Here is a 15,278-nt window from a genome sequence, read left to right on the forward strand (position 1 = left end):
TCACACTCCAAACTCCACTATGGCCAAGACCAAAGAGCTGTTGAAGGACACCACAAACAAAACTGTAGACCTGCACCAGGCTGGGAAGACTGAATCTGCAATAGGCAAGCAGCTTGGTGTGAAGAAATCAACTGTGGGAGCAATAATTAGAGAATGGAAGACATACAAGACCACTGATAATCTCCCTTGATCTGGGGCTCCATGCAAGATCTCACCCCGTGGGGTCAAAATGATCACAAGAATGGTGAGCAAAAATCCCAGAACCACATGGGGGGACCTAGTGAATGACCTGCAGAGAGCTAGGACCAAAGTAACAAAGGCTCCCATCAGTAACATACTATGCCGCCAGGGACTCAAATCCTGCAGTGCGTGTCCCCCTGCTTAAGCCAGTACATGTCCAGGCCCGTCTGAAGTTTGCTAGAGAGGATTTGGATGATCCAGAAGAGGATTGGGAGAATGTCATATGGTCAGATGAAACCAAAGTAGAACGTTTTAGTCTAAACTCAACTCGTCGTGTTTGGAGGAGAAAGAATGCTGAGTTGCATCCAAAGAACACCATACCTACTGTGAAGCATGGGGGTGGAAACATCATGCTTTGGGGCTGTTTTTCTGCAAAGGGACCAGGACGACTGATCCATGTAAAGGAAAGAATGAATGGGGCCATGTATCGTGAGATTTTGAGTGAACACCTCCTTCCATCAGCAAGGGCATTGAAGATGAAACGTGGCTGGGTCTTTCAGCATGACAATGATCCCAAACACACTGCCTGGGCAATGAAGGAGTGGCTTCGTAAGAAGCATTTCAAGGTCCTGGCGTGGCCTAGCCAGTCTCCAGATCTCAACCCCATGGAAAACCTTTGGAGGAGTTGAAAGTCCGTGTTGCCCAGCGACAGCCCCAAAACATCACTGCTCTAGAGGAGATCTGCATGGAGGAATGGGCCAAAATACCAGCAACAGTGTGTGAAAACCTTGTGAAGACTTACAGAAAATGTTTGACCTCTGTCATTGCCAACAAAGGATATATACCAAAGTATTGAGATGAACTTTTGATATTGACCAAATACTTATTTTCCACCATGATTTGCAAATAAATTCTTTAAAAATCAGACAATGTGATTTTCTGGATTTTTTTTCTCATTTTGTCTCTCATAGTTGAGGTATACCTATGATGAAAATTACAGGCCTCTCTCATCTTTTTAAGTGGGAGAACTTTCACAATTGGTGGCTGACTAAATACTTTTTTGCCCCACTGTAAATGTTGATTAATAGCATTTCTCATACATATACATATATATAAAGGAAGATGAAGATGAATACAAACTAATATAGAAAAGAAAAAAATCAGAATGAAAGCTAGAAGTGCAAGAAAGGGGAAAAAAGTAAAAGAAAAAAATATAAAGAAGTTGCTTTCAATCTTCTTTACAGCAGTTATAAGTACAATTATATATTTACCTCTTACTCTATGGTTGTAGCGTAAGTCTCCTCTTTCTATAGTCTATCCTATCTAATCATGAAAACCATAAATCATAAGTTCATTTTTTTTCTCTTTCACACCAAAGTCCTTAAGGGGGTTCCAGAGAACAGTAAATGTAGATATTGTCTTTTCTCTGATCAAAGAAGTCACTTTAGCCATCTCAGCAAGCTCTATCATCTTCACCAGCCATTCCTCCATTGTGGGTAATGCCAAATCTTTCCATCTTTGTGCACAGAATTATCTTACTGCAGTTATACAAAAACAAAATTCTATGACTTTTTTCCAACTGTTTGTCCAATTCCCCCCAAAAAAGACCTCTGGTCTCAATTATATATAAAATCCTCTGAATCTGTGCATGTATTTGAATCCAAAATTTTCTAGCTTTTTTACATGTCCACCAAGCATGATAAAATATCCGTTTTTGTTCACATTTCCAACATAAATTTGAAGTGCCTTTGAACATTCTAAACAATTTCTCTGGTGACATATACCAACAGTATATCATTTTATAAAAATTTAAGATTATACAATGTAAATTTCAATCCTTTCAACCACATATTTTCCCATTATTCCATCTGTACATTATAACCAAAATTTTTATCCTACTTTATCATACATTCTTTCACTTGTTCTGCTTCAAATTTTAATAAAAATTATACATTTTAGCAATTACATATTCATCTTTGGTACACAATTCTACTTCAAACTCAGTGTTAAGAGTGTTCAGAACCATAAACTCTTTTGTCTACTTCAGAACTTTCTAATAACTGTGAATAAGAAAGCCATTGGCAATTATATTCCTCTGCCATCAGTTCTTCTCTTGATTTTTTTTTTTTTTGGGTAGTCCCCTTGACAAAATTCTAGTATCTCACGATAGGTTAGCTATTTATGTTTGCTTATTATTTCTCATCTATAAAATGCTTCTTGTGCTGAGAGCCACAAAGGTGTTTTCAGGCACAACCTGGATTTGATTAATGGCATTCCTTGTAAAACCTGTTATCCAAAAACATTTGCTCACTGTTCTGTGGCTTTCACAAAAGACAGGTAGTATAAAAGGATAGCAAATAATTGAGAAATGTGCAATTAAAATGAGATAGCATTTTTTAAAAAATCACTTTGATGGCCGCAGTGCCCTAAGAGTATTATAGGCCATATAACACAGTCATCCAGAATATAGCAGAACTTTATAGTGCTAGTCTTTAAGGCATAAACAAAACATAAAAGAGCAACAATATTATTACTGCCTTTGATAGTCTTGTAATCTCTGTTTGTTTCATGTTCCAATGGACCATGACTGTAACCTAGGAAATATCTTTTGCTCATTTATAGGAAGCGTAAATCTTATTGAGAGAAGAGAAAAATAATTGAAATATTATTTCAAGATAACATCATTGGCTGTGACATGATATAATATTTTTGTTTTAATTGACTGTTTCAGAATACATTAGAAATGGATATCTCAGGCTTACAGTAATCAGTTACAAAAATGAAGTTGAACATCTTCCTCTTGATGGAAACATTGGATTGTCTTGGAGGACAGATGCATTTGAAGGCACTATTAAGGTAAATTGCAGTTACTGAATTGTGGAAATAGTTGATCTGCTTATAAAACAAAGTTTGTATGTGGTTAGTATACTGTATAAAACAATATTAGTCTTTTAGTGTAAATAAATGCAGCACACACTATGTAAAAGGTATAGTTTTACAAATTAACCCTAAAAAACAACAATCCCCAATATACAGTTATTTTGAGTGTGCTGTTTGTGATATAGAATAGTTTTCACATGGATTATGCAAACATCTTTTGTGGTATTTTGATAATAGATGTAAACAACCCCCTCTCCCAAGAATGGTAATGTAATAGTTACTTTTTTAAAAAATTGGGTAACCTCTTACCATTCTAGAATATAAGAATTCCACATTTTGACTTTCTTGTATAATCAAGAAATTATAATGATAAAAATATATCTGTGTTATGCCTTAGTATTTTTGTTAGAAAATGTTTTTAAGGCTAATGTTTTCTTTGATTATTTTCTTCACCTGCTAAAGGTGCATTTTATGGGAAGAATTTTATAGATATCCTCTTACATTATTCATTTGTGTGGAAATGACAGAACACAAAGACTGATTTTCTTTTCCCTTCTCCCTTTCTACTGTATACTATAGAATTGTTTCATTATGGATCTGACTCTTCTGGATGATTCACAAAAACCATTTTGGTGTGTTAGTGTTCCAGTAAGCATGAATTTATCATTCAAGCCATCTACCCTCTATCAGTATCTGGGACCTAGTTATTATATGAATTATAAGGATTCAACTGGAAAAGTTTATATGGAACTAATATGGATGGAAGAAACAAATGAGTATTATATAGTTAATCTAGTCATTTATTTGAGCACCCACAAAGTTAATAGTTGTTTTGGCACAAATTATTGAATTTATTATTGAAATTATTGAATTTTTTTTAACAGTACTGATTTTCTTAAGAATACTTATTTTTTTATTATGTTTATCCCTAAAGTATGTGTCATAAATGCCTGTTGAACCAACCAAACAAACAAAAAAAATCCTTGATTTTCTTGGTTGTATTTGACTAAAAAGAAAAGCCTTTATGTTTGGGACAGCCTTATATTTTGATTTTTTATACATGTAAAATAAATTGTGTTCTCTCTTTGAGCTATCTGTATTACCAAGAAAATTCAGTAATTTGAATTGAAAATTGAATTTAAAAAATTACATCCACATTAGGGAAATTTCCTAGATTTTGAAGCCATATGAGGGTAATTAATATGACTATGTTTATACAAACCAAATATGTACAGAGGGAGTATGTATGTTTATGTATAAACCAATCTTCCGTGACATTTATTTCTTAGATTTATAGCTTTCCTTTTGTACTGGAGTTCAAGGCTGGGTACATTGTGTGATGATAGGGGTGGTGGTGGCAGAGGATGAAACCGTAGAGCATCTCCTCCTTTGTTATATTCCACATAGAGAAGGGGGTTATATGACAAGTGGGGAGAAAAACAGGTTTGCGGGATGCTCAAAGTCCTAGATTGGGAATACTTTTCCCTGTCAGGGAGACAAGATTAGGAATATTGTTAGTCCTGGGGTAGACTAATATTAACAGGATATAGATATTTTGCAGAAGTAAGTGAACGTGTTTAAAAACCATTTTAGTTTATTGTATAAAAATTTGTTCCTTGTTTCTACATTTACCAAGTGTCTGTGTTATCCTATATCTTCCCCACATTTCATTCAGTTATGTTAACTTAGAGACTTAAAAGAATTTCTAAATCAAAAAGATATCCACAACAAGGAAAATATACAACCCATAGCATTTCCTTTTTCTGTTTTTCCTCATCATGACAACCTTATGAAGTAGGTTGTGCTGAGAGAGAGAGAGAGGGGTTCAAAATTATCCAGGAGGTTTTTGTGGCTGAAGCTGGACAAGGTCCTGGGTCTTCCCATGGCTAGTTCAACACCTTAAACTTTGGCTTATGAAAATAGAAATGTGCAAAATAACTGTATCTCAGCTAAAGGTGAAATATACATTGGAAAATCAGTGTAAATAAGAAATAGCACTTGATAGGATCTTTGGAGATTCAGATATAATATTTGAAAGTTGCCCTATGCAAAATGCTTCAATTGAAGCTACAGGTGTAAAGTGGTAGGCATTTGGATTGATTTTTCATAAGTTTTTATGGAATCTAACTGGCACAAACTCTATTTTTTATTATAATTAAAATGCATGAATATTTTAAGCATAATTGTGATAGTTATACAGGATAAGAAATGTCACATGGGTAAACATGTTTTTTCTGTCCCATATTCTAGCTCCTTGAACTATTTTTACTTCTCTGTTGTACTTTACATGTGACCCACCTGTAGTCATCAATGGAGACAACTGACTTGATGTCATAATCTGGATTTCTAACATATATTTTTATAGCCCCTATGCTAATAATTGCTGCTTTAAGATATCCTTTTTCTTAATATTTTAGGAATGGTTATTTTGCCATTCTACAAGTTTTTCTCCTTTCAGTGGCTGGTGTGGGTCTTCCGGGCTGTGTGGCCGTGTTCTTGAAGTTCTGTTTCCTAACGTTTCGCCAGCACCTGTGACCGGCATCTTCAGAGTGCAGGAGCACAGACAGGAGCAGTTCTCTCTGTGCCCAGGGTGATGTGACCCTTTTGTGGGTATTTATAGAGATCTGAGGGGGGGAGGGGGGATTGGGTGTGTGTGTGGGGGGGGTTGGGTTACTGAGTGGCTGCTTGTTTTGGTGTCAGCATCTGTGTGTATCTTCCTGGGGATTAGGCAGGGTTTTTTCTTCTATTGAATTGTTAACGAGGGGCTGCTGGGGGTGATTAGCAAGTTCATTGTGTCAACTGTTCACATGTCCTGGTGGTTGAGCTGAGTTCGTTGACCTTTTGCAGGCTGTATTTTTCAGGATTGGTAGCCAGGTTTTGTTGATTTTTAGACTCTCCTCTTTTTTATTGAAACTGTGCTGGTGTTTGTGAATCTCAATGGCTTCCCGGTATAGCCTGGTATAGTGGCTGTTGGTGTTGTCCAGTATCTCTGTGTTTTCAAATAGGATTTTGTGTCCAGTGTGCTTGAGAGCATGTTCAGCTACTGCAGATTTTTCTGGTTGCTGTAGTCTGCAGTGTCTTTCGTGTGCTTTTATCCTGGTATGGATGCTGCAGAGATACTGGACAACACCAACAGCCACTATACCAGGCTATACCGGGAAGCCATTGAGATTCACAAACACCAGCACAGTTTCAATAAAAAAGAGGAGAGTCTAAAAATCAACAAAACCTAGCTACCAATCCTGAAAAATACAGCCTGCAAAAGGTCAACGAACTCAGCTCAACCACCAGGACATGTGAACAGTTCACACAATGAACTTGCTAATCACCCCCAGCAGCCCCTCGTTAACAATTCAATAGAAGAAAAAACCCTGCCTAATCCCCAGGAAGATACACACAGATGCTGACACCAAAACAAGCAGCCACTCAGTAACCCAACCCCCCCACACCCCCAATCCCCCCCCCCCAGATCTCTATAAATACCCACAAAAGGGTCACATCACCCTGGGCACAGAGAGAACTGCTCCTGTCTGTGCTCCTGCACTCTGAAGATGCCGGTCACAGGTGCTGGTGAAATGTTAGGAAACAGAACTTCAAGAACATGGCCACACAGCCCGGAAGACCCACACCAGCCATCGTATGCTGCCCGTGAAAGCCTTCGACAATACACTTTTCTCCTTTCACTTCAGAAACTTATTAAAATTAAGTTTCTGGGATGATGTCATCCAGAATAACATAGGTACATGTGATTCTAAAACTCACAAGGTTTCAATAACCTTACATGCTGTTACACCTTAAAGTTGTGGGGAAATGACTCCGAAAGTTCCTTCCATAATATACATAGATATATTTTTAAATTAAAGGAAAAATAGTCCATTTGCCAGAATTCCTGCAACATTTCTACATACTTATTAAAGCTTGCTAATGGGGGACTCTGCAGTCTTTTGGGAAATACTTTTGTCTCAAGCAGTTGCTAATAGTTAACATTAACATTACTCATCCTGGAAGAGGTTCTCCTTGTTTGATCTGGGGACCCCAACTGTTTCCAGCATAGGTTTTCTCTGTGTATCTTTGGTCTGTAATTTCCTGTCAAAAGAGGAAGGATGATCTTGCTTAGGGAGAAATATAGCATAAGCTTTAATTGTTAATTAAGAAATACAGGTAGTCCTTGGTTAATGACTGTTTGTTTAACAACAGTTCGAAGTTACGATGGCCTCAGAAAGGGTGCTTTACAGCGTGTAAAGCACTTCCGGACATCATAAAACATTGCACCATGCCCCCTCCCCTGTAGTCACATGGCCACATTTTGGGCACTTGGCAACCAGCTCACATTTGCAGTCTTCTCTGCTGACTTTCCCATTGGAAGCCGGCAGGGAAGGTTGCAAACAGAGGGGATGCGGCAGCGTGCAGGAACAGAGTTCAGCTCCATTCTTCCAGCCCCACCAAGGATTTCCCCTCCATTCACAGAGGGGAGTGGAAAGTTCTTGGCGTTGTGAAGGAATGGAGCTAAAGTCTTCAGGATTCCCACTGTCCTTCCCAACGTCAAGGGGTTTCCCCTCCCCACTCAGCAGTGGGGAGGAATGGAGGTCAAATCTTCAGGATTTGAGTTCCATTCCTTCACACCGTTGAAACCTCTCAGTGGTGTGAAGGAACGGAAATCAAATCCTGAAGAGCTCCATTCCTTCACACTGTTGAATGGGGAAGGGAAACCCCTTAGTGGTGTGAAGGAATGGAACTCAAATCCTGAAGATTTGACCTCCATTCCTCCAGCCCCAGGAAGGATTTTGCCTCTGTCCATGGAGAGGAGGGCAAACCCTTTGGTGGGCTTTAGGAACGTTTGAGAGCGAAAGGACTGCCTGCCGGGAGGATTTTAGCTCTACATGGAGCTGAAACCTTCCGGCAGGCAGCCCTTTCACTCTCAAAGAGCTGCCTGCTGGGAGGATTTCAGCTCAGTGCTGACCTGAAATCCTCCAGCAGACAGTCTTTTGCTCCAGCCGCTTAAGAACCAGGAGATCGCTGAACAACCACAACTAGGCATGCCCGGATTGCGGATGTTGAGCAAAGGAGTCATGTGGGCATCTTGCTTAACAACTACTTTGCTCAGTGACCAAGATTCTGGTCCCAGTTGTGGTCGTTAGGCGAGGACTACCTGTAGACTTTAAAAAGATGACCTGTACTGCATACGTTTTGGTGAAGTCTTAAGGTCATAGGGAATTATGGTCACATCCTGAAACTGGTATTTTTGGCTAGTGGAAGGGCAATCAGTAGGAGTGGTTGCATGCTAATCTTACAGCATGCGTTGAGGTTCTCAGCTGACTGGCTTTTGGTTCAGCTGTGGTACAAGACAAATAGCAAAACTCCTGTTTTCAAACATGAGACACTGAAGCTCTGCAGAACATGAGGATGGACTATTTCTGCATTCATGGAGACCTTGTCACCCACTGATTGATCCTGGGGATCTGTTAAATTTCACATTCAACCTTATCAGAGAAAATCAATCTTAATTTTTCACAATTCCAATAAAAGCTTCATTTTCCCTGTTACTCAAATTATTTTTATGATCAGTTGATATCCAGTTTACCCCTCTCTGTAAAGCTCCCCCTCCTGATTTTTCCTGCTTGGACCAATTACTAGAAGTAAAAATTATAATCCAAATTGCAGCTTTTGGAAAAAGCACCTGGCTGCTATACTTCAATATCATGTCACCATCAGTGCTTTTAATGCAAATTTATATGTGAAAATTTATATGTCTTCATGGCCAGGCAGCTTTCTCACTCATTCCAAGAACTCAGATTTCTGGGAAATTGGCCAAAGGTACATTATACTAGTCTGAAATACAGGAAAATTTGCTGTTCTTTCTGTGTGAAGAAAGCTGAGAGTTTTTTTGTACTCCATGAACTACTAATATTCAGGGGGAGGACACTGATTATTTTTGTATTCACCTGTTGATTGGAGGGATTGGAGCATGCTGTTCCTTTCCTATTGTTAGTGTGCCAAGGTTGGCTGTAGTAAATAAAATCACATTACCAATGATGTTTTGTGAGGCACATCATCTCATAACACTTTGATTAAGATGGATCACACACAGGCCCTACTGTACAGTAGATTGGTGGGAAATATATACTTGTGGGCCTTTAAGGAACTGTAAATTATAAACTCAGCTGCCCAGAGTCACTTAGATGTGATGGGCGGCCATACAAATGGAATAAATATTAACAATAATAAAAACTCCTTTACTGTTCTCATGTTCTTGTAATTTGTAGTACTACATCACATTTTCTGCAAGATTTTTTCATGGAAGTCCCTGTAATCCAAAATTGCAATGTCTTAAACTAGAAATAAACATAACCATGCATATATATCAGGACATATCTATGCATTTGTTTGGGGTTTCTACTGAACAATAATCAAAACATTCCAACAACGTTGGACTTCAACTTAACATCAACATAGTGTTTCACCAGTAGAAGAGAATATATGTAGCTCAGGGTTGAACTGTGGAGTCTTTGGGGTTCTCTGAGCTTGGTGGTTTTCTTGCAAACATTTTGTTACCTGGCAAGGTAACATCTTCAGTGCATAGCAAAGAAAACAAAAATAACAATGTCCTCAGTTTCCATATAGTATTACGTTACTGAGATCTGTGACTAGATACACTGTTTTTTTCCTATTGCTCAGTAATTAATGCTAACTATTATTACACTGTAACTATAGACTACTGTGTCCCAAAGATAATGAAGAAGTAGAAGGTACATGTAACAGTATCAATCCACTGAGCTACAATTCAGCTGAAAAAGTATTTGCCATGAAGTGAATATTATCACTACAGGTAGTCCTTGCTTAATGACTGCCCTGTTTAGCAAATGTTCAAAGTTATGACAGCACTGAAAAAATAACTTTACGATCAGTACTCGCACTATTGCAGCGTCCCTGTGGTCATATGATTGAGATTCAGGTGCTTTGGAACTGGCTGGAGTGTATGACCGTCGCGGCGTCATGTGGTCATGTGATCGCCTTTTGCATGCTTCACAGCCAGCTTCTGACAAACAGAGTCAATGGAGAATTGAGCAGTAAAATTGCAAGTTTGGTCATATGATGTCTCACTTAATGACTGCATCACTTAGTGATGAAATTTCTGGTTCCAATTGCGGTTGTTAAGTGAGGACTACCTGTACAGCTCTGATAACATTCAGTGGCAGATATACAAAAATTCAGAGAACTGAATTTTTTTCACAGAATTATAAGCAGGGTATGAAATTAGTGTTTTCTACTTATCTCTTCTTTCCAGTTGCTGGAAGGCCTTCAACTAAGCCAGGTTTGTAGTACCAGTGTCTCTAGTCAACTTTTGTGTAATTATTTTGTGTTCTGTTCAACTTTCATGCTACTGCTACTTAACTGTTGTGGTAAGGCAGTTGGAAGAACTAAGTCCATGTTTGTAATTAGCCAGATGTGCAATAGCTTTTCTTTTTGGTTATAACGAAGTGAGCTCTGTACCAAAATTAATGCATTCTTTCCCTGTTTTTTTTTTTTAATTTAACATAATAGCAACTCTGCATTGGTAGTATTAAAGGGCTAGTACAAACCATTTGGAAGTGGGAAAGTCACTTTGAGATATTGTTATGACTAATCGAAAGTTCATTTCAACTACAATCCCTAGAACATCCATGTAAGTGATGCTTGACTATTTGCCAAATAAATAATCGTCCATCTTTTGGAAGCCAGTTAATGGATTATGGTTCTGTGATTGACTCTGACTTTACAGAGAGCCTAATCATTCTTAAAGCCATCTATATAATATAAATTTCCATCTCAGAAGCTGATGATTAAATTAATTAATTGGCCTTCACTATTAGAAGTTTCTGCTTTAGCAGAATTGTACCTTTATTTATTGAACCACATCTAATGTTAAGAGAGTGCTTTAGGCTTATGCAATAGGATTCTGGCCCCTGTCTTCCTCTGCCTCTTCCCCAAAACATATTCCCCTGTCTTCCATGGTAGCTGTAGATTTGTTCCACTGGCAGAATGGTATTTTCCAATGGAGTTGCTTGTTTGGATCCAATTGATTTTCACTATGTCTGTACTACCTTTGAGAGCAAAGGTGCTGGACTAGGAATGGACTGGACTAGGTCCACTAAAGTGCTGGACTAGGAATGGGGAGACCCAGGTTCTAGTTCAACCTTAGCTACAAAAGCTCATTGGGTAATTTTTGAGCCAGTCACTCTCTCTTAGCCCAACCTACAACACAAGGCTAATATGGGGCAGGGGGGACACTTTCTTTGCTGCCTTGAGCTCCTCAATGAAAGGTGGGATATAAGTCTAAGAAATAAATAAACTAAGAATTAAACAAGTACCTAAAATATTTCCAAGTCCTTACATCAGTTCAGTTCAGTTCAATCTTTATTACAGTCATAGACCAGTACAAAGGCATACGTTTATAAAACATAGTCATACTTAAAATATTGACAACTTGTAGTAGCAGGCATATATATTAAAATACACTTGTTACCTATTCAACTCAACAAATGAGGTCTAGGATGTAGCCTATATTATCTATTCTAACTATGTACGGATTAAAAGTGTATTAAATGTGAGGTATAAAACTTAAAAATCTGCATTGTGACTATGCTATATGTAAAAGTATATATAGGCAAAATTATAGAAAATTTACTATAGTATACAGGCCGTTACAAAGGATAGCCTTTCTTAGCTTTGGTCTCTTGATGAGGGGGATCTTCATTGCTGCTGTGCAAAATCTTGCTACCTGCTTTGTTACTGTGGGGTGTTCATCTATGAGCAGCAATTGCATGTGCTCGTGATCTGTGCATCCAGGATGTTTAGCAATCCATGGCGTAATAAATTTAGCATGGGGGTCTTCGTAAAAGGGGCAGTGCAGGAGAACGTGTTCTATAGATTCAACCTCCCTTGAGTCACATGGACATAATCTAGCGGCCAGTGGAATTTTTTTATACCTTCTCTCCAAGACAGCAGAGGGGAGGGCATGGCAGTGTGCTAAGGAGAAAGCTCTCCGATGGCAGGTGATTTCAAGGTGGTCAAGATAACTAGAGACCACAACTGTGTATTTTTTGAATGGAGGGGACAGGAAGAGTGGTGTCTTTCCAATATCTTCTTGTCTCTCAGTATCCTTTATTCTTTGTTTTAATTCTTGCTTTGCTCGATTAAAATCCATCTACAGGAGAGTAGCTGGAGAATAACCTAATTTTAGAAGATTTGCGTTAATGGCCTTAATCCATGACAACTGGAAATTATCTTGAAAGATACAAGGTATAAGGCCCTGGGGATGCAATTTAAACTTTAACCAAAGGGTTAGAGAGGCTAAACACACTCTAGCTGCAACCCTAATCATACCAGTTGCAAGTCGGAGATGAGCATTTGACACACATCTAGGCATCTGAAGAAGCGCTCTAATAAATTTGGCTTGCACTTTTTCCAGTGGCGTGAAACAGGAAGAGGAGGGACCCACTAAGGTCCCATAAAGGAGTTGCGCTAATGATTTGGCCCGGAATAATTTTAGTGCTGCTGGAACATAGGATCCCCCCTTAGATCTGGAGAATTTTAGAATGGCGTTAGCTGATTGTTGTCCAGTGGCAGTCCTTACATCAAGCCTACCAAAACAAGACAATTTAAAACATAGCACTAGTCCATACCATACAGTCAGGACCAGAAATATTGGAACAAGGATAATTGTTTTAACATTTGGCCTCTATACACCACCACATTGAAGTTGAAAGGAAACACACCCAGATGGGAAAAAAGTCAGGACTTTCAGCTGTAATTCAAGGGGTTTGACAAAAGTGGGGCACTAACCAAATAGGATTGTGCTTGTATTTGTCCAAGCATAATCCTATCCACTATTGTGCAAATCAGACTGAACTTCTGAGCTATCTGACAAGGAGAAATTTCACAGTGCCACTTCATCAGAACAGAGAAGAGAAACACCATCTGCCATCTTGTCACATGATCTCTCAGACTTGCAAATGGTACTGGTAGGTGATGGAGGGAATCTGAGCAAAAAGCAGAGCAAAGCTGCTAAAGAACTATGGAACTCTCACTATGAGTAGTTGCCAGATAAGTTTTAATTGGAGCCCTTGATTAACACTTTGGGGAATTTAATAGTGACTACATTTTAAAAGAGGCACACTGTCATTTTAGCAGAAGCAGTACTGTTATTAGTAGGGATTTTCAAAAGGTCAGGTTGGGGGTACTCTCACCTCGGGGAGGGAAGATGTTCCAAAGGGTGGGTGCAATGGCAGGGAAAGCTTGCCTCCTGGGTCCCATCAGATGGAACTCCTTAGGAGACAGGACTTGTAACAAGCCTTTCCTGCCGGACTTACCCCGGGATGGGTAAATGTAACCGAGGAGAGGCAGTCCCTCAAATAACCCAGCCCCATGCCATTCCAGATAAAGCAAATAGTATCTTTTAGATCTGAGCAGGTATCATGGAGCTGGGGTTCCACCAAATGCTTAAGGGTACTATATGTCAATGCTCGGTTAGTGTACTCTGTGTAAATCTGTTTCTTCACAGAGAATTGGATTGAGCAACTATATATGCATATATTTTAAAAGTGTATAAAATTAGGTTAAACAATATAGTATATTTCAAGAGTTTAACGCACTTTTTCATACATAATTTGCAACTGCTCTCTCAGTATTGGAGTCTTTTTAGGCTCTTAGGCTCATACATAGTCTCATAGTGGTCTGGCCACCAAACAATTGATTTTTTTAAAAAGAAAAGTGTCCCAAATCTTGTAAGATTTCCTGCAAGAATGGCAATATCTCTTGGAGTTGGTGATCTCACAAGATTTTAGCCATGGGAAATTGTGGGTGCCATTTTTTAGATTCAACAGTGTTGCCAAACCTAGCTTATTCCCTAGTCTTCCATTGGAATAACATTTCTCTGAACCTAAAGTGTATGTGTATTACATGGATGATAGTTTTCAGATCTGATTTTCATTATGTCTTATGTGACTTGCATACACTGCCAGCTCAGAAGGTAGAATTATGATTGCTGAAATACCATAATAAATAAGCAATCTTGTCAAAAAACTAGTATACTCCCTCTCCATTTTGCTCTATGCAATACCTAGAGAAATGGGAAGCACATAAATAAGTTTTCAGGGGGGGGTGACCAAGAAAAAATGAATTAAATGATTTCTCCAACATTGGAAGGCAGATTCTATAGTGGCAGTGCAGTAACTCATGTGATAATGAATAAGGGAAGCTTGTAGAACATGTTTACCAATCAACTATAAGCCTTTGAATATAGTACAGGTGCAATAAAATACATTTATTGGAATATACCAAACCCCTTATTCCTGATACAAATTATAAAAGTATACATATGTATAAATAGTAAGAGGGTTAATTATACAGATTGTATGTAGTAAATTAAGAGAGGGTATGCACATTAATTTTATGTTGAATTATTCAAGAGAGATTTGCCAGGGAAGGAAATACTATGCTTCTTGTATATTGGCCATTCTCTTTTCTCATTACTTTTGAGCACTCAAGCCATTTTTCCATGAAGACTTTGATTAGCTAAATCAAAGGAAGATAACTGAGGAAATATTTAAATTCATTTTGAGGGGAGCATTAATTGATTGACATTTGACCCAATGGCTCTATGAGGATACGTACCTTTAACTTACTTTAAGAGGGTGTATTGATTTTCTGGCTTCCTCTTGTGATCATGAACTCTAAAGGAGATTGCACAAATGCATACCTAAGCAAATAAGCAATTCTATTAAAGTATCTAGAAGAATATATTATTGTTTAGTGATAGTATCCATGTTTCAGAGAGTGAGCTAGAGGATTGTTCTCTAAAACAATAACTCTGTGCTTGGGCAGTGCAGTTCAGGGTTGCCTTCTGCCACATTCTGTCTCCTGATAAGAAATTTACAGTCTTTGTTAGATGACACACTTATAGGGTTATGAATGGGTAGAGTGTGAATGTAAGTGAATAGCTCCAGTTGGAAGTGGAGATAGACAAGCTTAGTTTTACCCCAAGCAGCCTCCTCCAGTCAACCCAAACCCCCTCTTCCTGCTGCCAGCAAGACACGAGTGCTTACAGCAACCCTTGGAGTGGGGCGAGAATAAAAAAAAATCTTCCCTAGGAACTTCCCCTCTGTAATTATTTTACTTTTTGTATACACAAGGGAAGTTATATACCCATCCACTCCCTGCCCCTAGTTCTGTCTAGACCA

The 15,278-nt window shown here is 38.5% G+C and overlaps 1 protein-coding gene across 4 annotated transcripts in view; it reads left to right on the forward strand.

The window, feature by feature from the left end:
• Positions 1-15,278, forward strand: part of FBXO15 (F-box protein 15) — an 81,798-nt gene that overhangs the window by 21,019 nt on the left and 45,501 nt on the right. For 3 of the 4 annotated variants that reach the window (XR_015793913.1, XM_088130573.1, XM_088130574.1), the window contains exon 9: positions 2,912-3,036. Coding sequence is in view for 3 of the 4 variants with exons in the window: in XM_088130573.1 (XP_087986699.1) it covers positions 2,912-3,036 (125 nt within the window). In the remaining variant the exon portion in view is untranslated. Of the gene's footprint in view, positions 1-2,911; positions 3,037-3,639; positions 5,601-15,278 lie in introns of those variants that run through there. The other variant, XM_025173483.2, reaches the window with a different exon arrangement.

The sequence above is a fragment of the Python bivittatus genome, unplaced genomic scaffold, assembly GCF_059951505.1.
Source record: "Python bivittatus isolate LINGU-HERP-01145 unplaced genomic scaffold, Pbiv_v1 ctg000840_np1212, whole genome shotgun sequence".
NCBI lineage: Eukaryota > Metazoa > Chordata > Lepidosauria > Squamata > Pythonidae > Python > Python bivittatus.